The sequence below is a fragment of the Ricinus communis genome, chromosome 9 (assembly GCF_019578655.1).
Source record: "Ricinus communis isolate WT05 ecotype wild-type chromosome 9, ASM1957865v1, whole genome shotgun sequence".
In the NCBI taxonomy this organism is placed as follows: Eukaryota; Viridiplantae; Streptophyta; class Magnoliopsida; order Malpighiales; family Euphorbiaceae; genus Ricinus; species Ricinus communis.
The window spans coordinates 6,386,816-6,410,912 of NC_063264.1; the positions used below are offsets into that span (position 1 = coordinate 6,386,816).

General features: G+C 33.6%; 4 protein-coding genes across 11 annotated transcripts; 2 read left to right on the forward strand and 2 right to left on the reverse strand.

Moving 5' to 3' along the window:
• Window positions 1-1,657: 1,657 nt before the first annotated feature.
• On the reverse strand, window positions 1,658-5,920 carry LOC8286858 (dnaJ homolog subfamily C member 17). Of its 5 annotated transcripts, XM_002522727.4 has the most exons (6): window positions 5,679-5,911; window positions 4,689-5,370; window positions 4,403-4,585; window positions 3,071-3,157; window positions 2,384-2,804; window positions 1,658-1,921 (listed from the first exon to the last, which is right to left on the reverse strand). In XM_002522727.4, exons 2-4 carry the CDS (start codon window positions 5,346-5,348, stop codon window positions 3,131-3,133), a joined length of 870 nt encoding a protein of 289 aa, XP_002522773.1. In that variant the 5' UTR covers window positions 5,349-5,370; window positions 5,679-5,911; the 3' UTR covers window positions 1,658-1,921; window positions 2,384-2,804; window positions 3,071-3,130. The 5 variants fall into 5 exon arrangements, with proteins under 5 accessions (XP_002522773.1, XP_048235352.1, XP_015577059.1 ...); XM_048379395.1 differs by lacking the exon at window positions 1,658-1,921 and having other exon boundaries at window positions 2,131-2,804; window positions 4,689-5,399; window positions 5,679-5,915; XM_015721573.2 differs by lacking the exon at window positions 1,658-1,921 and having other exon boundaries at window positions 2,131-2,799; window positions 5,679-5,912.
• A 1,994-nt stretch (window positions 5,921-7,914) lies between these two features.
• LOC8286857 (probable ribosomal RNA small subunit methyltransferase B) lies at window positions 7,915-15,556 on the forward strand. 2 transcript variants are annotated; one of them, XM_002522726.4, is made up of 18 exons: window positions 7,915-8,144; window positions 8,400-8,462; window positions 8,692-8,846; window positions 9,190-9,303; window positions 10,000-10,065; window positions 10,545-10,628; window positions 10,733-10,819; window positions 11,412-11,503; window positions 11,599-11,659; window positions 11,969-12,028; window positions 12,551-12,611; window positions 12,893-13,000; window positions 13,722-13,840; window positions 13,925-13,996; window positions 14,150-14,235; window positions 14,499-14,595; window positions 14,822-15,092; window positions 15,329-15,556. In XM_002522726.4, the coding sequence occupies exons 1-17, from the start codon at window positions 8,018-8,020 to the stop codon at window positions 14,951-14,953; spliced, it is 1,584 nt and encodes a 527-aa protein (XP_002522772.1). In that variant the 5' UTR covers window positions 7,915-8,017; the 3' UTR covers window positions 14,954-15,092; window positions 15,329-15,556. The 2 variants fall into 2 exon arrangements, with proteins under 2 accessions (XP_002522772.1, XP_048234928.1); XM_048378971.1 differs by lacking the exon at window positions 7,915-8,144 and having other exon boundaries at window positions 8,400-8,500.
• Window positions 15,557-15,620: 64 nt separating this feature from the next.
• Window positions 15,621-24,050, reverse strand: LOC8286855. Of its 2 annotated transcripts, XM_015721547.2 has the most exons (5): window positions 23,584-24,050; window positions 23,119-23,314; window positions 22,281-22,952; window positions 21,463-21,657; window positions 15,621-16,222 (listed from the first exon to the last, which is right to left on the reverse strand). In XM_015721547.2, the coding sequence occupies exons 1-4, from the start codon at window positions 23,736-23,738 to the stop codon at window positions 21,466-21,468; spliced, it is 1,215 nt and encodes a 404-aa protein (XP_015577033.1). In that variant the 5' UTR covers window positions 23,739-24,050; the 3' UTR covers window positions 15,621-16,222; window positions 21,463-21,465. The 2 variants fall into 2 exon arrangements, with proteins under 2 accessions (XP_015577033.1, XP_002522770.1); XM_002522724.3 differs by lacking the exon at window positions 15,621-16,222 and having other exon boundaries at window positions 21,160-21,657; window positions 23,584-24,049.
• On the forward strand, window positions 15,852-19,505 carry LOC8286856 (poly(A)-specific ribonuclease PARN). 2 transcript variants are annotated; one of them, XM_002522725.4, is made up of 7 exons: window positions 15,852-16,201; window positions 16,286-16,392; window positions 16,791-17,074; window positions 17,178-17,288; window positions 17,520-17,646; window positions 17,727-18,000; window positions 18,508-19,505. In XM_002522725.4, the coding sequence occupies exons 1-7, from the start codon at window positions 15,852-15,854 to the stop codon at window positions 19,352-19,354; spliced, it is 2,100 nt and encodes a 699-aa protein (XP_002522771.1). In that variant the 3' UTR covers window positions 19,355-19,505. The 2 variants fall into 2 exon arrangements, with proteins under 2 accessions (XP_002522771.1, XP_048234927.1); XM_048378970.1 differs by having other exon boundaries at window positions 16,170-16,201; window positions 16,810-17,074.
• Window positions 24,051-24,097: the final 47 nt, after the last annotated feature.

A 24,097-nucleotide genomic window follows, 5' to 3' on the forward strand; every position in this document is an offset into this window, starting at 1 on the left:
TGAATGTATCAGAGACATCAATTTTGCTTCAATCTATGTAGGTATAAGAAACTTTAGATACATTATTAGTTTGAGTGACTAGAAAAAAATGCACAACACCATCTCATTTATTAGATCTATAGATTTAAAGTAAAACAAAAGGATTATTAAGTACATGGCTAGGCTAAATACTGTCTTTTAGCATATAGTTTAAATTATAAGCATTTGCATTGCATATATTTATTTACTGTTTGATTACTTTATTTTATGAATATTATTTTCTCAAAATACTAATTTAGAATGTTTAGATTTATTTGTATTATTTTGTGTTGATAATTACTTTTTATAATAAGTGACCTCATAGTTCATTAAGAGATCAACATCGTAGTGAAACTTATCCTTACTATAGGAACGGTGAACTTGTGGGTACTAACTTAGGCACATCATAATAAAAGTATAAATATCAATGAAATAAAAAATTATAAAAATCTAATAAATTTTCATTTTAAATTGAATATTTTGATTTATCATTTTTAATATATTTATTAATTGATTGAAACTTTTTAAGTTGGAATGATAATGTATTATTAAATTAAAAAAAATTAGAAGTTTTAATTTCAACACCGTGCTTAATAAAATTGATTTCGTACAATTCTGTATAATTTTATTTATAAATTTAAGATTTATTAGAATTATACTTAATTAAAAATGGTAAAATTTTCGATTAGATTTTAAGTTAGTAAGCTAATATATAGTATAAGCCTAAAATATTTTGTAAATTTATTATTTTATTTATTTTTATTCCATATTTTTCTTTTTATATTTTTTTATCAAATAAAATATATATTAAATTCTAAATTATCACAAAAATAGAACTTAATACTTTTGAAATGAACTTTTATATAAAATTCATTTATAAATGAAATTTTTTTTAATAAAAATTAATCAAGTATAGTATAAATATTTAATTGAGTTATTAAACATCGCTTAAAATGAAAGAATAACTGTTCTAAATTACGTCTTTCTAAATTAGCAATATACTATAATCACTGATAATTCTATAACTTAAATTTTTAATTTCAAATATTTTATTCTGATTATAAATATATTATATTATAAAAAAATAATTTTATTTAGCTATTATTTAATTTTAACAAGCATTTATTACTATCATTTTATTTTAATAATTATAAAATTTAATGATTATAAGAGAAAAAATAAGAAAAGCATAATAGATAATATATTTCAAAAGTCTATATCAGCGGCACTATGTAGACTAATTTATTAATAATATTTAATTATCATTTTATTTAGTAAGTATTTAGGATTATATTGAATTTAATATTATCATTTTTCATAGTTTTATGAGAAAATTCGACCTACTAATATATATATATATATATATAAGAGAAAAAAGAAAAAGAAAAGGAAAAGTTGAAATAAGTTGAATTTCAACGTAATTACAAACTAAACATGTCAAAGAAAGAAGTTCTCCGCTCAGAGTAGGCAATTTTGATATGGATATATTAATACTAATGACCTGAATGTAAACAAACTAAATGACAAGTTTGTCAAATAAAGTTACTATCTTTTCTTTTTATGGTATCACTAACTTTTTTTAATCAGGCATTTGTACTATTTTACCATTTTTTTATTCTTAATACTTGCTAATGAAATATCACCTGGAAAAGCTCATAATAATTTAATAAACACTTTAGAAAAAGTTCAAACATCATTAATTTTATAACTTTCCTCCTAAAGTTCAAAAATATTTGCATATTAAAAATGGACTTCAAATCTCTTCAAGTTCCATCCCAATTGTGGGGCAACTTGTATGAAAAGAAGCATGTGAATTTGTTGGAACTTTCTTGGTAAGGAAGAGTGGCAACTTTGTTCCATACTCCAAAGCCAGAATCTTGCCCTCCCATTGACATATGCTTGACTAAGAAGAAACAAAAATTAAAGACTAAATTAAATCAAAAACAAAGTATACATAAGCATTGACTCTTGCTTGACTTATGACAAAAACAAATCCAAAAATACATTGAAGATAAGTGGGTTCAAAAGGAATTCTTAGCTTTTGAAGTTTCAGATTCATTTCCTTAATTGTTATATTAATACAATTAACAACATTATGACCAATAGCAAAGCTAAGAAAATAAGATAATATTTTAATCTAATTGTAAAATACATTCACTTTAAGAGCAGACGGCAAAAGTTAAAGAGCATCAAGCTCAAAAAAGGAAAAACAAAAAACAAAGCTAAAAGAAAATAATAAAAGATCAAATGTAAGCCTTAACATATAAGAAAACCTTTGATCTGAAAGGAAGGTGGAGTACTGCTATAGGTTTCCACTTTCCAAGCATCCAAGCTTACACCCGTCAGTGGGTATCCTACTACTAACCTGGAAGATATTGTTTAGATTGCAGTGGAATTTCTTTTCTCTGATCTGTGGAAAATGAAGAAAAGGGGGATAGCCCTTAAAGCAGGTGATTCCTTGCTTTGCTTTTGGTTTCAATGAACATTCGGCCACTCACGTGCATAGGGCTGCGTCATCATCCGTTGGCCGTGGAGAAAAAAGAAATGAACGTTTATTCTTCTATAAAGTCCAGAAATTTAATAATTCCTTAGCTGAAAAGAAAAGGATGGCATCTTTCTTTTCTGTCTTAATTATTCAAATTCGAGACTATGGCCCGGCTATCGCACATTCTCCTTTAATCAGATTATCACACATCTACTCCAATGGCAGCTGAACATATCTTTCAGTTTTTCTTCATTTTATATCTTGATAATATGATCTCAAGCAGACAATTGAATATTCTGTCCTGCGTATCCAACAGCAAAAATTAGTCTTTTCTGAAATAAGAAGCCTTTCGATGAGAAAAGTTTAAGCCCAAATCCCCCCAACAGAAATGGACAGTACTACGCCGCTTCATTGTCCGAAATTTGTTCTTGATCTTATATTTCTAGGGTTTACTTGAACTTTAATTTGAGCTTGAGTAAGCAAAACTATAAAGTGCAAAAAGCCAAGCTCATATGCAAATATAGTGAGGAAGTTGGAGAATGATGGACCACATCATTCCTTCATTACCTTTACATATCAACCAGGACAGATTACAGTACTGGACCTTGTTCAACATATTTCAGTATCTCATTTTTGGCTTCTTGCTGCTGCAGCCTGTTTAAAAAGTAGAGGCCCGTCATTAGAAAGTCAGAAATAATAAAAAGAAACAATTGGCACCCCGAAGAACCAAAACATGTGTTCTTTTCCATGTGCCTACAGTGAAACATAATATGAAAAAAAATAGTTATCTGCTGCAACATAATTGACCATTTAACTTCTTTTTTTTGTCTGTAGTAGTTTGCAAGGGAGGGAGCCTCATAGCTCCTAGCATGACAGCCTGACACTGCTTGTGGAAAAAATACTGCCACATGGGGACAAGGGGCTTCGAGGTCCACATCAAAGGCGCACAGAGTTTAAGCCAACCATTAGGCCGAAGACCTAGTGGCTATCGATCTAGCTTTATTGTCCCTATATGTGATAATCTAACTTTAACACATCAACTTTAGTTCCAAATGCAAAAGATAAATTTACCACAAGCACTAACACCAAATTACAAAGCTGCCATATTTTAATAAATATAGTGTCATATACTTCCGGCTGATGTGTCATAAGAGAGGGGCCATAACGGGAACTTTAAAATAAACCACCCAAAAGAGTCATCCGCAGTGTTATCCTAGCCACTAATAAACGTTAGCTAAAGGAAGCCTAAGCCTGTGTCTACTTTAAGAGATAATAATTTGACAATGAACAATCTTTTCTCAACCCTCCTAATCTCAACCTTTTCTTTCTACTTATCAAGCGAATCAAATCATTCCCTTACAGTGGAGTCCTGATTAAAACTCCGTTGCAGGCATTCACATATCTGATCATCCATAAATCACGGCAGAAAGCTTCTACCTCATGCCTCAAAAGTTACATAGATGCATTAATTGATATATTGACAGATACCTCATCTGAACTACAATTGTGTGAGAAAGCCCTCGCCTAATCATGAGAAGATATTTTTCCTCAATATTACTATGTAAGTTGCATCCAATATTTGTACACAAACAGATTACCAGCCACTAGAGCAACAAGTTTGCAATGGACAACTTCCAAAGAGAAAATCCTTTTAAATCCTGCCAAAGGCATCACAGCAGATGGTACCTTAATATGTGATTCATTCATTAGATCTACCATAGATTTTTTTTCTAAAAATTACATCTATAAACTCTGAAGTGGGATAAAGTTGATGGAAAAGCATAATTAAGAAAACAGGAAAAAAAAAAACCTCCGTACAAACTACAATTCTATAAAAGAATATAATAAGCTCTCAGAAAACAAACACAATTAATACAGAAATTTAAACAAAGATCTAACCTTTTGGAGTTTCTCTAAGATAGAATCTTCATATGCCTTATAACCTGTGCCAACCAAGTTGTTCACGTGAGCAGACTCCGACTGCTGTTGGAAACTTGGAAACTCTGTTGCAATGGCAGGTTTAACAGGTAAAACTAGAAGAGGATTGTTTAGATCCCCAGACACGCTTCCTGTAGCTGCCACCTATCACGAAACAACATTCAATAAGTGGTGACAAATTAAAAAGACACCAAAGTGCATTTCAGAAATTGCAAAAATAAAAATAACAATATGATAATATGCTCACAGCTGCTTCTTTGGTTGCCATTTGAACAAGTGCTGAACGTTTTTTCTTGGAACTGCTAATTACAACATCTTCAACCTCACCAAACTTCGAAAACAATTCTTTTAACCTTTCTGCACTATAATCTTCACCACCCTTTTCCCAGGAAACCTTAAGCATCTTTTCCCTATCAGTATTATTCACACTCTCTCTTGCCACTCCTACCGCCTCTCTCTTTGAGGCTGATGTTGCATGTGCTCCTTTATTTGCATGCATTGCACGAATCCTTTCTATTTCTTCTTTAAGCTTCCTAGCAATCATGTCCTCTTCCTCCCGAGCCTTAGCAACAGGGTCAGGTGCAAAGGCTGCCCGTTCTCTCGCTTCAAGATCAGAAACCATCTTCTGTCGCTTGGAATCCCTTTGAAACGAGTGTACATATCTCTCGCGCTTAACTCGAAGAAGATCATCAAACAATTTGCGAGCTTTCTCATCCTTGAGAATCTCATATGAGGATTTAAGCTTTTGAAAATTAGCATGAGCATCTGGGTCATCGCGTCTCTTATCAGGATGCAATTCCAAAGCCTTTTTCTTGTATGCTTTCGATATTTCATTTTCTGTAAGCTTAGCCCCCTCCTCACCAGAAGCTAACCCTAAAACCTCATAGTGATCGATATCAATATCCATATCTCTCAACCACAATATGTATCTGCAGTGCAAAAGCCAAGTGTATAGTAACTTCCAAATGAAGTAAAATATACACAAAAGAGGATTTAGCTAGTTAAAAGTCATTAACACTAAATTACAAATTTACTTCCAAATGAACGTGCACCATCTCGCACATATTTCCCTCCTAAAATGAAGGCAACTAAATTGTATAGAAAAATGTTTAATTTCAGCAATTCCATGAAGAAACATCAAAATTTACAAATTAAAAGATATTAACAGCAGGAAAATATCATTAGATTGGTAATGTGAAAGTACAGTATAAACAAAATGGTTTTTGGCTAGCCTTACCTGAGACGGAGCAGCGGCTGACAACGACGGCAGCAAGGGCGACGGCAGCAGCAGCGGCGGCTTGAACGGCAGCAGCAGCGGCGGCTTGAACGGCAGCAGCGGCGTGAATCGCAGCAGCAGCGACGTGAAGAAGAGGGTGGGCGGTGGAGGCTCTCAGACGGTTGATTTTTTTTTTTTTAAGAGAGAAGGCTGAGCTGATGTGAGATTGAGATGAGAAGAGATAATAGAATTAGGTTTACCTTGTTTTATATTTTTTTAAGTTTGTGTTCTCATAGTTTTATTCAAAATTATATAGTTCTATTAAAATTATATTAAATTATTTTAAACTATAAACTATATGAATTATTTTAAAATTATAAAATTTTAAATATATAATTTTGTTTTAAAATAAATAGTTATATTTTTAATTTATATGTAATATTTTTAAATTTTATTAATAAAATATTTATTAAATATATATATATTTTTTATATAAATATTAAGTTTTAATATTATAAAATAAAAAATAAAATCATAAAGCTATTAAGGACTAGAGATTGAAGTCGATTCGAGGAAACTCGGACATGAATATGATTATATAATATATTTAAATTTTTAAAAAATTATATTATATTTTTAAATATAATAACACAATATATATTTATTAATATAGAATTTTAATAGTAAAAATAAGATGTATTAATTAAAATTAGAAGTAAAATATTTAAATTTAAATTTTACTATATAAGAATATAGTATAAAATTCTTTTATATCGTATTAATTAGTTAAAAATATAATACTAATTAAAATTATTTAATAAATATGATTAATGTCATACTAGCACTATATAATCATAAGTTAATAATACTAATATATTAGGTAGAGTATTATAATAATTTTTTAACATAATTTAATATAATATTTTTTTATATTTTAGTATAATAGTACTATATAAATACATTGTTAGCAGTTATGATGATTGATGATGCAATATTGATTTTATTAAAAAAATTAATAATATATATATATATATATATATATATATGTATGTAATGTGCATGTATATGTATATATCTTTTTTCTATTGAAAAATATTAAATGCTTTAATGGTAGAATGATTTTATTTTTTATAAAAAGTTTAAGATTTAAATTTATAAGAATAAAATGATAAAAAAATTTAACAAATTTAATAAGGTAGGGTATTCGTGGGTATCTATAAAATATCCTTTTAGAAAACAATTAGAAAATTCGGTGTCTTGTACCCTTATCCGTCTATATAATAAAATTCTTTTATATCGTATTAATTAGTTAAAAATATAATACTAATTAAAATTATTTAATAAATATGATTAATGTCATACTAGCACTATATAATCATGAGTTAATAATACTAATATATTAGGTAGAGTATTATAATAATTTTTTAACATAATTTAATATAATATTTTTTATATTTTAGTATAATAGTACTATATAAATACATTGTTAGCAGTTATGATGATTGATGATGCAATATTGATTTTATTAAAAAAATTAATAATATATATATATATATATATATATATATATATATATATATATATATATATGTATGTATGTAATGTGCATGTATATGTATATATCTTTTTTTCTATTGAAAAATATTAAATGCTTTAATGGTAGAATGATTTTATTTTTTATAAAAAGTTTAAGATTTAAATTTATAAGAATAAAATGATAAAAAAATTTAACAGATTTAATAAGGTAGGGTATTCGTGGGTATCTATAAAATATCCTTTTAGAAAACAATTAGGAAATTCGGTGTCTTGTACCCTTATCCGTCTATATAATAAAATTTCAATAACGAGTATCCATATTTCTAAGGAACAAAATAACAAAAAAAAATTTAACGGATCTAATAGGATAGAGTATCCAAGGATACTCATAAAGTACCTGTTTAGATAAACGGTTAGTGGATTCGGTATTCTGTACCCTTATCCGTCTATATGATCAAATTCGGATAACGAGTATCCGTGTGGTCGAATCTGACATATGTAATAAACTTAAATTCTAAATTGTTCCAATCTGTTTACTACTATCTTCATTTTGATTCGTTACTTTTCGTTACTTTTCAAATATATCTCAGTACGGTTCGGTCGAGTTAGGTACTCGAAAAATATTCCGACTAACATTCCCATATTTGAAGGATGTAAGTAAAAGTTTTACATAAGTAAAATGGTTTTAGTAATTTGCCGAAAGGCCCCAAAAGAAAGAGACAAAGAAAAAGAAAAAAAATGGTGGGAGCGCTATACAGTTTTAGAAAAAAGAAAAGTTAACTCTTAGCACTTCACTTCTGCTCTGCTGCTATCAACAGTAAAGAATGGCGCACGTGCTTTCCCTCCATGTCTATCTCTCTGCAGATACAAGCAAAACTGCTCGTTGTATGCCACTTAAGTTCTCCAAGAGAGCAAACAAACCCAAGAAGTCTCTTTCTGCTCCTAGGAAAGGTATGTTCTTTGTTTGCTTGTCTACAAAATGCAGAAAAGGAAAAAAGAAAAAAAAAAAGAAAGTGAACAGTTTAGCATGTCCGGTTGCAATTTTATGTGGTTCTGTGGCTGTTCCAGTTATTATTTTGATGCTGTTATAGGAATTCATTAGGAGTTGCGCTGCTAGTACTGTCATAATTATGTTATAGGTGTCACTGGTAATAGTAAATTTTGTTCAATCTCATTGTTTATTAAAGAAAAGGTGTGATTTTCCAGGCCCTGTCAGTCCATTGAAGAAAACCCAGAAATTGAATTTGGAGGTCTCCCCTCATAGAGCTGGTAATTGCATCCCTCAGTGCAGGTCTTTAGAACTGGAAGTTAGTGCTTTGCTTATGTTTATTTTTGAGTTCAGGACTGTGGTTATTTTCATACTATATTTCACCCTGTGTGCTTGCTTTGTATTTGTTGATGGTGAGAATAATTAGCTGCTAGGAATAGACCATAGGAATCTTGTTGCTTTCTAGTTTTTGGTGGCTTATGTGGATTTTTCTGTGGTTTATACAAACAGTTTCTGCTGTGAGGCTGATGAGAATAGAGATGGGTGGTGCATTTGCTGATCTCTTGAATGAGAAAGGGAAAGGTTCTGGTGAAAATGAAATGGGATATGTTGAAAGAACTCTTGGATTTCGAACCAAAAATTTGGATGATCGCGATCTAAGATTGGTAATCTGTAGTCTCAATTCTTCATTCATTTATTTTCTTTTATGGCACTTGCTTTAAACATTAGAAGAAGAAAATTAAGATTGTTGAAAGTTGTATTTATTCCACATCGCTAAGTTATTGGGCTGTTATGGAGTATATATGTGGATTGGACACCATCTTCCTTTGAGCTAGCTTTTGGGAATGAATTCTACCCAAACCCATTTATCAAAGGTCTTTCATGTAACGTTTGAGCCTGTAATTGACAAAACTAGCTAATATCAAACAACAAATCCACCTTTACTTGATTTATTAAGCTTTTTGGAATTCATTATTTCTTAGTTTTTTTCACTTTTAAAACTAATAGGTCACAGACGTTGTTGGTGGCACAATTCGTTGGAGGAGATTTCTTGATCATTTGATTTGTTCATTGTTCCATGATGAGAATACATTTCGGAGCATGGAACCTCTTCTCTTGCAGGTACTTTTACATTGCTTATTTATTTAAATTCTTTAAATTTTTTATTCAATATTTCATATGGGAGAGGCATGGAATACATATAATATCTCCCAGGTATTTTTCCACGCATATGGTGTTTATATTGCAAATTTATTTGCAAAAGCAGAGGAAATATATAGATAATTTCCATTAATTGACATAAGGAAACTAAACCAAGTTTTGTCTGGATACATGACCTTTTTCCTAGGATACAAAAAATATAAGGAAGGAGAGGAGTGAAACCTCAACAAAATAAAACCAAATAGAAAAAGAGGGTACAATATTGATAAAAAATGCAATAGCCAAGGAGGGCCTAAGATTCTTTAAAAAGAACAAATAGGGAAGTGCAAAACAGAAGAACCTGTTAATAAAAAAATGTAATTTCTGACTTGAGTCTACAGAAGAACGGTCATGGCGGACTGAGGTGTATAATCAATTTCTATAAGAGTTGTTATCTATGGTTATTGTTGTTTACATGCACACTATTCATTTTGCAATATAAATAGGTAGACATAATGTCCACTTGTTATGTCTGCACTTGGTCTCCCTAGGGAGTTGTGAATTTAGTGAACTATTTAACCATTTCATTTGTAAAATTGCTACAAGAGAAATTAATAATGATGTTGATACTGAGACTTGGCTTTGTCTTATATGTTCCCTCCTCTTTTTTTTTTTTAGATTCTTCGTATTGGTGCTTATGAAATTGTGAAGCTAGACATGCCGCCATATGCTGTTGTAGATGAGGTAAATTCAATAGCTTTTCTTTTCCCTCTCTGGCGTGGGGCAGAGGGATCCGGTTATCCTCAATTTCTCTTATACACTTTGTCCGATCAGGTCAAGTAAGGCATAAAAAAAGGTTCTACATTGTTTGAGGTTTTATTTTAATATTTGTTCTTGTTCTTGCAATACTACTTTGCCTAGAAGTTATATGTCAATTGAGTGTGACTCTAAATGATTATTGGTCAGTTGATGATTCTATATAACTTTGTATTAACGTACTTTGCCAGTGGGACAAAGAATTGTAAATGTGGATTTTGCTATAACAGCATGGCTTGCTATTTGACTTCTGGGAGCTTACTGTGTTGGGGAATGTTATATGTAGAATCTAAGTCATTTGTTGTGTCTTAATGTCACATTTTGCCTATTCTTTTGGTCTTTGGATATTATCATCTTCTAAATGGTTTACCATGTATCTATTTTTTTGTTGCGCATTATAACTGCAGAATGTGAGACTTGCAAAAGTTGCCCTTAGGCCTGGTGCTGGTAACATGGTCAATGGGATTTTACGGAAGCTAGTTTTGCTCAAGGTATCACGCCAAAGGGAGAAGAGATTGTCGACATCTTTTTTGACATGTTAGAGCAAGTTGTGAGGTTCAACGTATTATGAATAATTGACTTTTTATTTTTGTAGGAAAATAACTCTCTTCCTCTCCCCAAATTGGAAGGCGATGCTCGTGCACAAGCACGTGCTCTTGCCACTCTACATTCTCATCCTGTGGTGAGTTTGTAGTTGCTATTGCCTTGATAACTTTATTACTAGAAAGGACATGTTTGTTAATATTTAGAAGATAATATTACATAGGAATAGTCAGAGTGATAGTTGATGCACCATTAACAACTCATTTTATCTATGCGCCTATCCTCAAAAAAAGGCAACTTTCCATTATGATTTTCCTCAACAATTGATCCTGTAAGATGTTTGTGCATGAAAGTGTAGAATGAAGTGGAAGTTGAGAAACTTCAATAGACTTCGCACTCCTACTAAGCTTGTTATATTTTTAGAGCCCAGGCAAGTCATCTAAACATGAAGTTAAATTTTATGTGCATAAATTGTCATTCATGCGAGCAAGTTCCCGAGGTTGAGGATAAGTGAATTTTTGAATTTTGATAACTTGGGAAGAAGCATCTTGTTTGATGTGGGTTTAAGAATAAAACATGGTTTATATTGTGACATTATCTCTCCCACTATTCTTTCTCCAAACAAGATGAAGGCAAATGATAGGCTAATTTCCTCCATTGAAAGGACAATAATTTAGGACATGTGGTTTTTGTGCTCATATTTGCCCTAATATTTTTTCTAAATGTTGTAGTGGATGGTAAGGCGCTGGACAAAGTATCTTGGGCAAGAAGAGGCAATTAGGTTGATGATATGGAATAACAGTGACCCCAGTTTCAGTTTGAGGTTTTCTGCTAGCATTTCCCCTCTTATTATTATTTTAATTTCAGAGGATCATGTCATATGGCTCTTATAGCTTCCTCTTTCAACGCTGATCTCAGGGCAAACGGGGGAAAAGGAGTGACAAGAGATGACCTTGTGACAAGGCTTAATTTGTTGAAGGTGCTTGGCAAATTTAAACCGTGCATGCACACCTAAACATAAAATCTTTTAATACTGTGAAGATGCTTAAAGTGTTTTATGGAGATGGCTCATAGCAGTATCCTTTGCCAATTTTTTAGTGGGGTTGCTTTTATCTTAAAATCTGGAGTATGATATTTTGCGTCCAAACATTCTACTCATAATACATAATGCCTATTTCTTCAATGACTGCATGATAGCTGCAGACACTGAAGAAGGATTGACTGTTCTGTCTATGACTTCACACTGAATAATTATTTTCAGCCATGATTTTCCATTTTTGATTGTCAGGTTCCTTATGAGCTTTCTCCATATTCGGATCACTTTGTTCGTATGAGAACAGGATTGCAGGTATTTTATGATATTCTCGGTCATAAATGTCTTTTTCAAAAAACAGGGAAGTCATCTTCCTTATACGTTGGACTTACTAACAAACAAAAAGAGTTGTTCTCTCTAGGTGCTAGTTGGGAGACATCACTTCTGCATAAGACAAGTAAATAGAGAAAGTAACTTAAATTGTTAGCCTCAGATGATACTTTAGAGTCGGAGTCATATTGTCGCAATATGAAGAGTAAAACTGTCATTGCTGCTTTTGCTTATTTATTTGCAATTTTTACAGTTTATACTTTTCTAAATTTCCAATTGGAAACAGCTTAACATGAACTGAAAATATGTAATAAGACACAAATAAAATATGTGAACATGCACAATCACCTGTATGCGCACCTAGCTCATATTCATCTTTCAGCTACCCAAGTGGCCGGGCTAGTAAAGAAAGGGAGAAGCAATGATGCGTTTGTTGCTGCTATTTATAACTTTCAGCGTTGTTTTATTGCACTGGTTAGGGTCCTGATTGCTTGCTTCTAATTTCAGATTGTTTTACAAGCTGGATTACTGAAAGAAGGTTTCTGTTCAGTTCAGGATGAGAGTGCAGGTTGATGTTCATTCTCCCATCAATTTAACAGTTGATCTGAAAGGAAATAAAAAATGTTAAAAGCTTGATATTGGATTAGGATACACACAATAAGAAACCTTAAAACATCTGTAGTATTTCTGCGTAGTGGGGCTGATCTGTGGCCTAACCTTATTTGTGATGGACTCATCAAGGCTAAAAGTCGTCTCTTATTCCTTATGCCGAAGTAAACAGAGTAATGGATAACTAAAACACCTGGTCCTTTTCTTTTCCTTCAATATTATGACGCAAGTTCATCACAGGTTTGGTAGTTTCCATTGTGAATCCTCAACCTGGTGACAGCATTATTGATTGTTGTGCTGCTCCTGGAGGAAAGACGGTGTACATGGCATCTCTAATGGAAGGCCAAGGTATTTTGAGAGTTGTTGCATTCTTTTCTTGTCCTCTTATGAGCTTTCTCAACAGAATCTATAGCGGTATAGCCTTTCTCACCCAAACCAACTGAATTGGGCTTGTAGGCGAGACATCTACATCCTGTAGTTTTGCCTTTTGAATTAGCTGCATTTGGCATGTTGATTGGCAGATGTATCCTTCGCTTTTACGTTATTGCTTTTATCCCTTTTCGCTCTATCCATAAAATTCTTGTGTTAATGGCCCTGCTTTATCTTTCACTATGGTTAAAGTGTTAGTGTTAGTGGTAGTGCATGTTGTTAAATGTGGTCTTGTATGCACAAGCAAATGGCATCAAGGATGTTAGAGGTGTAAGACAATATTTAGTGCTCTAGATATTCTTGCAATTTCACCCGTTATTCATTTCTTTATGTAGCTCATGATTTTCAAGAGCGGCTGCAACATATAAAAATTTCTCCAATAACAAAGCATTCTCTCTCCTTAATATTGTCTAAGCTCTACTAAGATTATCTTTTTGATGTTGAATATTGTTTTAACTAAACCTTTCTATAACACAAGCTTTCTCCATAACAGCCAAGCCTTTTGTCTACCCAAGCTTTCATCTTTTGTGCCGGCTAAATAACTCTTCTTATTATCATTGGTATTATAATTATTATTTTAAATTTTGCTTGATTCCTAGTTGAGTAATGATTTAGATGGTGATATCTTTCTGGGTCATAGGCATGGTGTATGCAATTGACATAAACAAAGGCCGGTTAAGAATCCTTCAAGAGACAGCCAAGTTGCACCAAATTGACGGTGTGATCACTGCAGTTCCTTCAGATCTTCGTGTCCTTGCTGTAAGTTTTTTATCAGTCGGAAAAAAAGCTGAAACTTATAGGAAGTAGTCCTAAATTAATTTTCCTGTTTTGACAAACTCATAGGAAAATTACCCGATGAAGTCTGATAAAGTTTTGTTAGATGCTCCTTGTTCTGGGCTTGGTGTTCTCTCTAAGGTATTTTTCCACTGACACATTTGGCATCACCTACAAATTTTGATAATGCTGGGATCTTTTATATATATAGTGCTGACTTTAGTATGCAAGTCACTTTCTATTCTTTTTTTAATACAAAATCCACTTAATAATTATGAATTTATGTCTTTCAAGAGAGCGGACCTGCGATGGAATAGAAGAGTGGAAGATTTGGAAGAATTAAAGAATTTGCAGGACGAACTGCTTGATGCTGCTTCCACGTGAGATCTTATTTTTCTTCTTTGCTTATAGAGTATTTTCATTTATTCCTTTTATGCTTATGCACAGACTCTAGCATGGAATTACAAATACAAAATATGGGTGCATATTCTTGTTAAGACTACTATGCCATGGTTTCTAGGGTGGAATATATGACCACCTAAATTTAGAACTTTGATAAGATGTGAAAATGGTATCTACCACAGAAGCTAGGACCTTATTATTATTTACGTCTTTGCCTCATGAAGTTTATTTTGCAATGTAGATTGGTAAAGCCTGGTGGATTTTTAGTATATAGTACCTGCTCCATAGATCCTGAAGAGAATGAAGAGAGAGTGGACGCGTTTCTTCTCAGGCACCCAGTAAGAACTATCCATTACTGTATTTCAAGCATATGCAGCTTGAAGATATGCGAAGTGTCTCACACTTGGATATTTTTGACAATGTGAATCAAATTAGATCAGTATCTAGCTGGAAGATCTTTTTCTTTTTTATTGCTTCTCATTCAACTAAAGAGCATTTGAGAAATAATTTACCATCAAATTAATGGTTATGGGTACTGCCTTATTCTGTCATCTTTTGTGCCAGGAATTTCAAATAGATCCTGTTGACAGATATGTGCCACCAGATCTTGTGACTGAGCGTGGCTTCTACTCTTCTAGCCCAGTAAAACATTCAATTGATGGGGCATTTGCCGCTCGTCTTGTCAAGGCCTTGTGAAGAAATAGGAATCTACTCACATATATTCTCTTGAAACCCACTGCAATCCTTGCTGGGACCACTTTCTGACTTCTAGAGGCCTTTTCAGATCAATATTCTTCCTGAATATGGTGAAGGCTGACAATACAAAGATCCTTCGGTACGTAATTTCAACAGGTTTAGTTCCTCAAATGCCCTTTTTCATCTTCCCTGCAGACTTCAGAGTGTCTTATACTGGAATGGGTAGAATCAGTATGCAAGTACTGTCATTGTTGAATACGAGAATTATTTAGGCAAATAAATTCTGGCTTGAAGATGTTTAGGATGCAGTTCCAGATATGTAACCCTGCTATCTCTTTCTTTACCTGCATGATAGAATTCCCTTGTGCTTGACAGGTCCATTTTCGGAGCCTTAGGAGCAGGATGTTACGCACACTTCACAGAGCAGCCTTCATAAATTGCTTCAATACTCGAAGAGCATGATAGTTGTATGGCCATCAGAATTGGCTGACGTCCAATCATATGTAACAATGAAAACAAGAAAGGGTCAGATATAATGTCTGAATATGTGCCAATTCAAACTGTTCGAGGGGCTCAGTTTTACCAGGAGGCAATCCATCATCAGATCATTTGTAATCTTTTACTTAATGATGAGGCAGAAAGAATATTTAAATATTATAAAAAAATATCAAAAAATTCAATTGTTAAAATATATATATTTGGTCCTGAATTTATAGGTTCATGCACAATTTCTTTGTGCCATAGAAAAGAAAAGAGCAAAAATAAAAACAAAAATAAGGATATAACAGTAAAATAAGATTAAAAAAAGGAACGACAGCGTTTAAGCAAGGGCTTAGAATCCTGAAACAATCATCTATCTATTCATCTTCTTCCTCTAAACCCCTGACATGCTCATAACATGACCAAGCAATGGCCGCTAAAAGCACTCTCGCGTGCTCTCTCGCGTGCATACTCGTCCTCCTCTACCTCCAACTCTACGCCGTCGTTTCCCCTAAAACACGTCGTGAAATCAAACTTCAACTCCTCGCTGGCTGACCTCAAACGTCATGTCATCGCCGCCGATTTTATCGCTATCGACCTTGAAATGACCGGAATCACCACAGCTCCATGGCGCGAGTCATTCGAATACGATAGATTTGACGTCCGTTACCTTAAAGTCAAAGATTCCGCCGAGAAGTTCGCCGTCGTTCAGTTCGGCGTTTGTCCATTCCGTTGGGATTCCGATCACCACTCCTTCATTGCTCATCCGTTAGTACTCTCTCTCATTTCCTTATAAGAAAACAACAGCGTTTTCTGTTAGTGGAATGAATAATGAAATGTATTTTTGAGCAGGTATAATTTCTTTATATTTCGCGAGGATTGTGAATTTTTATGCCAGGCCACGTCCCTAGAGTTCTTAGCTAAATATCAGTTTGATTTCAATACTTGTATACTCGAAGGTATTTTCTTTCTTCATTATTTGACAGTTTCATTTTCTGTAAACAATATGCAAAATGTCAATTTCGGATTCTATTTAGTTTGTTTTTATGTTTGGAAAGGTCATAATTGCTAGAAATTCTTCTTTCAATTTAAACACAGTGTTTAAAAATACAAGAATTTAATTCATTTCAATTCTCGTGTTTGGAAAGATGACAGTTGCTGAAATCCAATTCTTTCAATTTTGTTCTTTTAAATGGCAGAAGTGACGTGATTTTGATAGAATTGAGTTCTAGTGAATGAGTTTGTTCCAAATAATGCAAAAGAAATAAAAAAATAAAAAGCCGATAATAAGGCAATTTGAAAGAAATGATTCATGCCAATTATTTTTGCGAAATTCATTGTCTTTGGTTAATATCAGGAATGTCTTATTTATCCAGAAGGCAGGAGGAGGAGGCACTTAGACGCTTGAATTTAAGATATGAGGATAGTAATTTGAATGATGTTGGAGACGTACCATTGGCCAGTATTACTGATATTCTTTTCAGTGAAAGAATGAAGAACAGATTGAGTGAATGGCGTGATGGTTTATTGAAGAATGGAAATGGGATTGGGGATTCTCAGTTTCAAACTATTTTCTATAAGATGCGTCCAGCTCTTTGTTTGAGTGGTTTTACTTCGCATCAGCTTAAGTTGATTCAGCTGGTAATATACTGCATCTTTACACATTGTCAAGTTATAAAAGTTTGCTATGCATCCTGGAGTTTCTCTTTATAAAACTAATGGATGAAAATGAAAATATATGCAGGTCACTAGGAAGCATTTTGAAAATCTTGCTTATGTTGGTTGTGGTCAAAGTTCTTCTCTGCAAGAATTAGTTGTATATATAGACTCCGAGAATGACAAGGACTTACTTATGGTAAAGCACATACAGATATATCTCACTTTGAATAAAATCTATTTATGAGTTTTACTTTGTAAAACTCCAGCTTGAGAACTTTCGACGGGAATTACTTCCTTAGATGTGAATTTAGACAAGTGCTGACAGTGGGCAGGAAGCTTGTGAATAAAAAAAAAAAATCAAATTAGTAGCTTTAACATCATTACTTGAGATGTAAGATTCATACTTCTATGACTTGATGTTTTGCAGAAAGAGGTGAAGGATGAGTACCGTAAAGGGGCGGAGATGAAAATAAAAAATGCAATTGGTTTTCGCCATGTTATTGACCTTCTTTCTTCTGCACAGAAGTTGATTGTTGGTCACAATTGCTTCTTGGGTATGCATTTGTTCTTGTAGTTAATGAGGACATTGTGTTGATCCACTAAATTATTAAGATGCTTGATTTTTCTGCCACAGATATTGCGCACATACACAGCAAATTTCTAGGTCCTCTTCCTCCAACCGCGGAAGAATTTGTTTCCGCTGTTAACAAGTATTTTCCACACATTATTGATACCAAAATTCTCTTGAACGCTAATAATGTACTCCTTCAAAGGATGAAGAAATCAGGAACATCACTCTCAGCAGCCTTTTCTCTACTCTGTCCACAACTAGCTACAAGTTCAAATAAGGGCATTAATTGGGCTTCTCGTCCATGTGTGAATGTGGAGGTTCAAGTGGATGATACAAGGTTTGTTTTCCTCATGTTTTCCCTGTCTATGATTTATTATAACTTGGTTGAGCATTTTGATTGCAACATCTCCTTTTTCTAAAGGAAGGCTCACAAATGAAATTATATATACTTTTCAGTTCGATCCAAGTGGATATGGTTCATTTCTTGATATTATGATGTGGAATTGCACAAATTACCCCTCTCCGTCCTCACCAAAGCTCCCTTAGACAGCTCACATAAGCACCTGCATTATACTTGAGTAATTATCGAAAAACATAACCTTTTAAATAAGTTCTTGCATGAGATGCATCTACTTGGAGCCTGTATCATACCTTGTACTGCTATCTTAAAGTCAAAATATACACAGGTATAATTTGAAATAAATTACTGTCTTTTTAGGCATTTTTTCATCTGATATGGCAAAAGGAGTGAATTGATTGCTATTTGTCTTACTCCTCCGTGCTGAGGCTGAGGAGACATCTCAAAAGCTTCTCTTTTAAGCCACCGTTCAATATTAATTTTCAGGTCCTCCAATTGGAGTTCTGGAGTCAAACATGAAGCTGGTTATGATGCTTTCATGACAGGGTGTGTCTTCGCTCAGGCATGCAATCATCTAGGCGTCGATTTTAAGCTCAAGTCATCCTCTGAGAATCTGGCTCATAATGAAAAGCTCCAGAAGCTCATCAACCTTCTTTATATCAGTTGGATTAATTGGGACATAATTGATCTAAGAACTGGGAATAGGGTTGCAGAGTCTTTGGGATTTAATTACCTCAGAAAGCAACGTCCTAACATTCTTTTTAAGAATATTGTTTTAATATGGCGATTTCCGTCCAGACTCAAGGCTGGGGAGATAAGAGAGTGCATCTGTAAAGCCTTTGGCCTAAACTCTGTTACATCAATCTATCATGTGGATGAAACTGCAGTTTTTGTTCAGTTCAGCAAGGCAGAGTTGGTCTCTGAATTTCTAGTCCTGAAAGAATCCTTGGATCGAAGTAATGATCCCATATCTGTTTTGCATCCTCTATCAAAATTGTTGGATGGTGGAAATACGTGTGCTGCAGATTATGAAACTTATAAAGAGATCTGCAGTTCACCCATCTCCAAAGTTCGTTTTGCAGATCAGGCAGCGGCTGTTGGTATCAACTGGAAGACCAAGTTGGTAGAATCCAAAATAGATGCAGAGTCCCAACACCAAGACAGTTTCTATAAAGAAGATGCAAGAACTACTAAATCGGCTTCTACTAAAAAGAGCAATGCAGGCGATCACAGTGTCATAGATGATCTATTGAGCGGCCGATCAGCATGTGATCAGGTTATCGATTCCTTTTATGCTGCAGAAGACCAAAGGATTAGAGCTACAAATTTGTGATTTTGGGCTGATCCGTATATTCTTGTTGTACATGCTTTGATCAAAGCCATTTACATTTGCTATTAGGGTCGAAATACAGTATCTTATTACTGAGAATTTTTTGTATAATGTCAGATTTTAATAGAAATGACAATTTTGCAGTTGCAGATGACCAATTATGTCAATGATACACAGTGAGGAATGGCTACATCTCTTTTGAAGGCTATGGAGGGACTCTTTCATCCGCCCCCAACCTAAGATAGATAGAAAAAGAAAAAGAAACACAATAACAAACAATATCGTCTCTCTTTCAGTTTCTTTTAGGGCGGCTCAAACTAAAGTTTGTTAAATTGGAGTTATTTTCATTTTTGTGGTGCTTCAATTCAGATCAGTCTTATACTTCTTGATCTCGGGTAGTAGAAAGTTATCATATACAAACTGCTACGGCTATTTTCCTAGTTAAGGCAGATGTTAAAGAAGAGATCAGTGTCTTGTTTTATTATATGTTTTATTATATGGAATTAGAATGATCATTGGCGGGCACAGATAGAAATTGAGATTGGAAATACCTGAGAAGCTATGAAAAGACCACATAGTTGAATTAAGAATTCTGAACAACAAAATAGTAAAAATTCTAATAATGTTGAATGTATATATTAATTCTTTAAGCTCGTAGGTTGTGCTGGATGTTTATTATCAGACCTGAAATTATTTATTTATTTATTTATTTTTGAGTATACGTGAGATTAAGCTTTTACTTTGTTAGTTTATAAAATTATTTCATATTATTGTTAGCTTTAACTTTAGAAGAAGCACAGCATAGAAAGCTCATTCTGTAACAAAAAAGCAAAATTAAAACTCATCCATATATTGATTCACGTTACATCATGATTCATTCATGGAACTATTACTTAACCTCTGACATTTTTCTTTTACAAGTAGTTAAAAGAATTCCAGTTAATCTTGAGATTCCCAGCTCAATGTTTCAATTAATTTTTAAATTCCTGATCTCGACACCCATATTTGCCCGCTATTCCAACATTGCTTCCAGTAAATTTTCTTTTAATCTTCTTTATGGCATATATGACTTGATAACTTAATACAAATTACAATTTTACTAATCTATCTAAGCAAGTTCTTCCTAGACAGCACTTTGAGATCTACCCTCTTCTAGATCTATCAAGAACCAATTCTTAGGTCAAAATCCTGAAAGTTTAGGAAGTCTGAAAAAGTATAAAGCAGTTCAATATCTCATGCAACAATCTCTCAGGCAGAATACCGGCAACTTTGGATGATATGGATAGTTTATAAAGTCTACATTTGTCACAAAATTGTCTTTCAGGAGAAATACCTCAAACGTTTGGAAAGCTCTTGCAGCTCAAATGGACAATAAGAAGCTGACAGGTCCCATCCTCAAATGGACAAGTTGAACAATCCAAACCATTATGCTAACTAATGTGGAATGCAAATTCAGGTGCCATATGAGGATACATGTTTTTCATGGGTTAACGCAGAAAAAGATATTTCCCATCGTGGATTTTTCTCAAAGAATGTTAAGACTTTCTTTGCTAGTGGTTATTTCTATGTTGCATAACAGTAGCATGAAAGCGGTCTATCATTGCTACTCTTTAAAACCAGGAATAATACGAATTCAAGATGCACTATGATTGTTCCTGAATAATAATCATTCCTGATCCAACTTAGCATGGTCTCTTTATACAACAAGAGAAACCAGTTTGATTGATTTTCTTTCTTCATGACATAGCAATTGTATGCTCTTGACAGTGTTTCAGGAAGCAACTCATTTTTCAGAAATCTAAACATGCTAATGAAGGCATTGACTGTATTGATCTAATCAACTATTTTCTCAAGATAAAATGCATGCCCAGCTAGTATTTAGTGGTTTGCATTTTCTTTTCTAAAAGGACATATGTTATACAATGATTAACCAACAACAAAAAGGGAGAACCACCTTTTGGGAGATAGGCAAAGATTGAGGGAAGGAACGACATATACTATGCCAATTTTAAAAAGTGGGCAGATACAGCATTGCCAAAATTTCCTAATCAATTAACCCAAAATATCAATTACTTGGGACACTTAAGAGCTCAGGATCATCCAGAGCGTACCTCTCAGGTGCCATGATTGGGTGCTGGAGTTGATACTGGTGGACCATATGAATATCTCCATTCACTGCAGGCCGAGCATTTGTCCAACTTTACACTATTCTCTAATGTACAGAATTTGCAGGACCATATTTTGTATTTGGCACTAGCATCTTTGGGCTTTTCTGTGCTACACAGGTTGCAGATTGGGGCTAATGGCTGCAATAGACCCAACATTATTCACATGCAAAAATACTTTATATTAGCTCTTGTAGAAAGTAATTTATTCAGGGGGAAGATAAGAAATTCCTCCCAGCTTATAGACATAATGACAATGGAGCAAAACCATAAAGTAGGATAACTTGGACCTATAAGAAAAAGCGAAGGGAAAAAAGGAGCAAGAGCAATAAAGAAAAAGACAATGAGCAATAAAGAAAAAGACAATGGCAATGAAGGAGATGATATTTAGTGCGAGTCATAGACAATATGGGTATAATCTTGGAATCTAAGATAAGGAATCTATAATAAGGAAACCTTCAATTCTTTTGATGTCTATAAAGCTCTGTGCTCATCTCAAGCAAATCTACTGTATTAAACGAAAATTCAATTTAAGCATATTAATATTAGGTCTACGACATCTTAAAAAGAATAAAAATTTCAAAGTTAAACTCTAGATGTATGCTCAAACTTCAAAGTACACAGAACAAGTTATGCGACCTCAACTGGAACCTCAAATAGGCACATTATATATACAAAAAAAATTACACCCACAATATATGCCCAAACAAAAGACATCCTACTGACAAGCTAAATGAATTAAGGTAATTGTACCAATCACTTACTGGGTTCAATAATGTGCAAGCTGCACACTCCCACATAGCAAGCTCCTCTGAACTATGTATTTCATGATTAGCTATTGACCCAAGAGATGAACCGCCGATTAAATTAATAAAAGCAGAATCAGAAGATGCACTCTTATATAAATTCCAAGTTCTCTTTTTAGGGTTGGTGCCACGGTCACGAATTGAACCAGACGTTGAAACATCTGTAGATAAATCTACAATATTGGACTCTAAATGGCCATTAAAAGATTGAGAATCTGTAGTATTACTTAGTTCACGACTTCTTTTTCTACCATTGTCTGGCCTTGAGCTTCTTGCAGTTTGCCTCGCATCTACAAGGTCTTCTGCAATATCAGTGCTATTTTCTCCATCCTCGGAAACCTCAGCAGACTGAGAACCGCACCAAATCTCATCCTGCAACCTCCTTTCAGCAGCCATTGCTGCAGCCTGTATTGGACTGAGTGCAATCATAATGGTATTATCGCCACCAAGACGTTTAGGTCCAGATGGTAGCAAAGATCCCAATTTTGCTCTCTTCTCTGCCGCAGCTAAGGCAGTTTTAGGAAGAGATGAAAGAGGAGGCTGACAGGAAAACCCACCCAAACGTCTCCCAGGCATATCAAATCCCTCCGCACTGCCGGTTATTCCCTTGGAAAGCAGCTCCTCACATTCCTGTTCAAAGCAGCAAAAACACAAATGAGCAAAGCCATCTGAATTAGCTACTAAAGATGCAGAAGTATTGTAAAATCTACACAATTGATAACTCCAGATAGAGGAATCATAAAAAGCAAAGTAATAGTGTAATTATTGGATTAAAAAAATAATGAAAAAACATGACCTTTCTCAACTCATCCCAAAGCTTATAGAAATTGGCATTATGAGGACCGTGAACATTATGACATAATTCATGAAGCATAGTATCCAAAACCATATCAAATGGAAAGAAATCCCAATCTCTATTCGGCCTCCGAAGCCTCAATTTGACATGCACTCCACCTCCTACATTCAATCCCAGAAGAGCTGGATTCTTTGGACTGCAACAACAAAATCCATTTTCTTAACTACCCACTTGCATCCATCAACCAATTGAAATTTTTGAAACAAACAAATACATAATTTGTCTTAAAAAAAAAATTACTCTTCAAATAGATAGTTGACAAAAAAAGAAAAACTATACAATTCAAATTTGAAACAGAATATACAGACAGTAAAAGAAGGGCAAAAAATACACTTCAATAGTAAAAAGGATAAAACTTTACAGTTAAAAAATCAACACCCAGATTAAAAAAAAAAATTAAAATACCAGAATTCGGAAAGGACTTTAACACGCCATTTGTGTTTACGCATAATGGGTTGGACTTGTTTGGCAATTTTTTCGAGCATTCTTTTGGCTTCTTCTTCTCCTGGTTTCTTTAAAGCTTTAATTTCCCATACTTTGTTGAGATCTCCTACATTCATTTTCTTTCTCCTATTTCCTCAGTTGAAAAACTGATTTTTTTTTTTATAAAAAAAAAAACCCTAAGAAATGGAAATTTGCTTATTAAAATGCGTTGTCTTCGCTGTAGATAGTGTTGCGAATTGATGAATTGCAAGAGAAAGGAATTACATTGATAATGTAAAACTTGGGAATTTTGGAGAAGATGAAATGTACAAAATAAATGGGTTGGCGGGATTTTGAATACACCAACAGAGTCAGATCGGGGGCGAAGCTTCTATTATGTGCTGGTGTTTGGTAACGAGGATTCGTGAGAGGATTTTGATTATAAAGAGCCAGAAAAAATTATAAATTACAAAATGGTAGATTACTCTTATACTGA

What these genes read in the sequence shown, in the direction of transcription:
- LOC8286858 (XM_002522727.4), bottom strand. Translation starts at nt 5,348, where the DNA reads ATGGATATTGATATCGATCACTATGAGGTTTTAGGGTTAGCTTCTGGT. An exon ending in TGGCAACCAAAGAAGCAGCT is followed by an intron (nt 4,586 to 4,688) that starts GTGAGCATATTA and finishes GTTTCGTGATAG; the next exon opens with GTGGCAGCTACAGGAAGCGT. An exon ending in TCTTAGAGAAACTCCAAAAG is followed by an intron (nt 3,158 to 4,402) that starts GTTAGATCTTTG and finishes CTTTTTAAACAG; the next exon opens with GCTGCAGCAGCAAGAAGCCA.
- LOC8286857 (XM_002522726.4), top strand. Translation starts at nt 8,018, where the DNA reads ATGGCGCACGTGCTTTCCCTCCATGTCTATCTCTCTGCAGATACAAGC. An exon ending in CATATGCTGTTGTAGATGAG is followed by an intron (nt 10,066 to 10,544) that starts GTAAATTCAATA and finishes TTATAACTGCAG; the next exon opens with AATGTGAGACTTGCAAAAGT. An exon ending in ATCTCTAATGGAAGGCCAAG is followed by an intron (nt 13,001 to 13,721) that starts GTATTTTGAGAG and finishes TCTGGGTCATAG; the next exon opens with GCATGGTGTATGCAATTGAC.
- LOC8286856 (XM_002522725.4), top strand. Translation starts at nt 15,852, where the DNA reads ATGACCAAGCAATGGCCGCTAAAAGCACTCTCGCGTGCTCTCTCGCGT. An exon ending in CACTCCTTCATTGCTCATCC is followed by an intron (nt 16,202 to 16,285) that starts GTTAGTACTCTC and finishes ATTTTTGAGCAG; the next exon opens with GTATAATTTCTTTATATTTC. An exon ending in GTTCAAGTGGATGATACAAG is followed by an intron (nt 18,001 to 18,507) that starts GTTTGTTTTCCT and finishes ATTAATTTTCAG; the next exon opens with GTCCTCCAATTGGAGTTCTG.
- LOC8286855 (XM_015721547.2), bottom strand. Translation starts at nt 23,738, where the DNA reads ATGAATGTAGGAGATCTCAACAAAGTATGGGAAATTAAAGCTTTAAAG. An exon ending in AAAGTCCTTTCCGAATTCTG is followed by an intron (nt 23,315 to 23,583) that starts GTATTTTAATTT and finishes TTGTTGTTGCAG; the next exon opens with TCCAAAGAATCCAGCTCTTC. An exon ending in TTTGGGATGAGTTGAGAAAG is followed by an intron (nt 22,953 to 23,118) that starts GTCATGTTTTTT and finishes TGCTTTGAACAG; the next exon opens with GAATGTGAGGAGCTGCTTTC.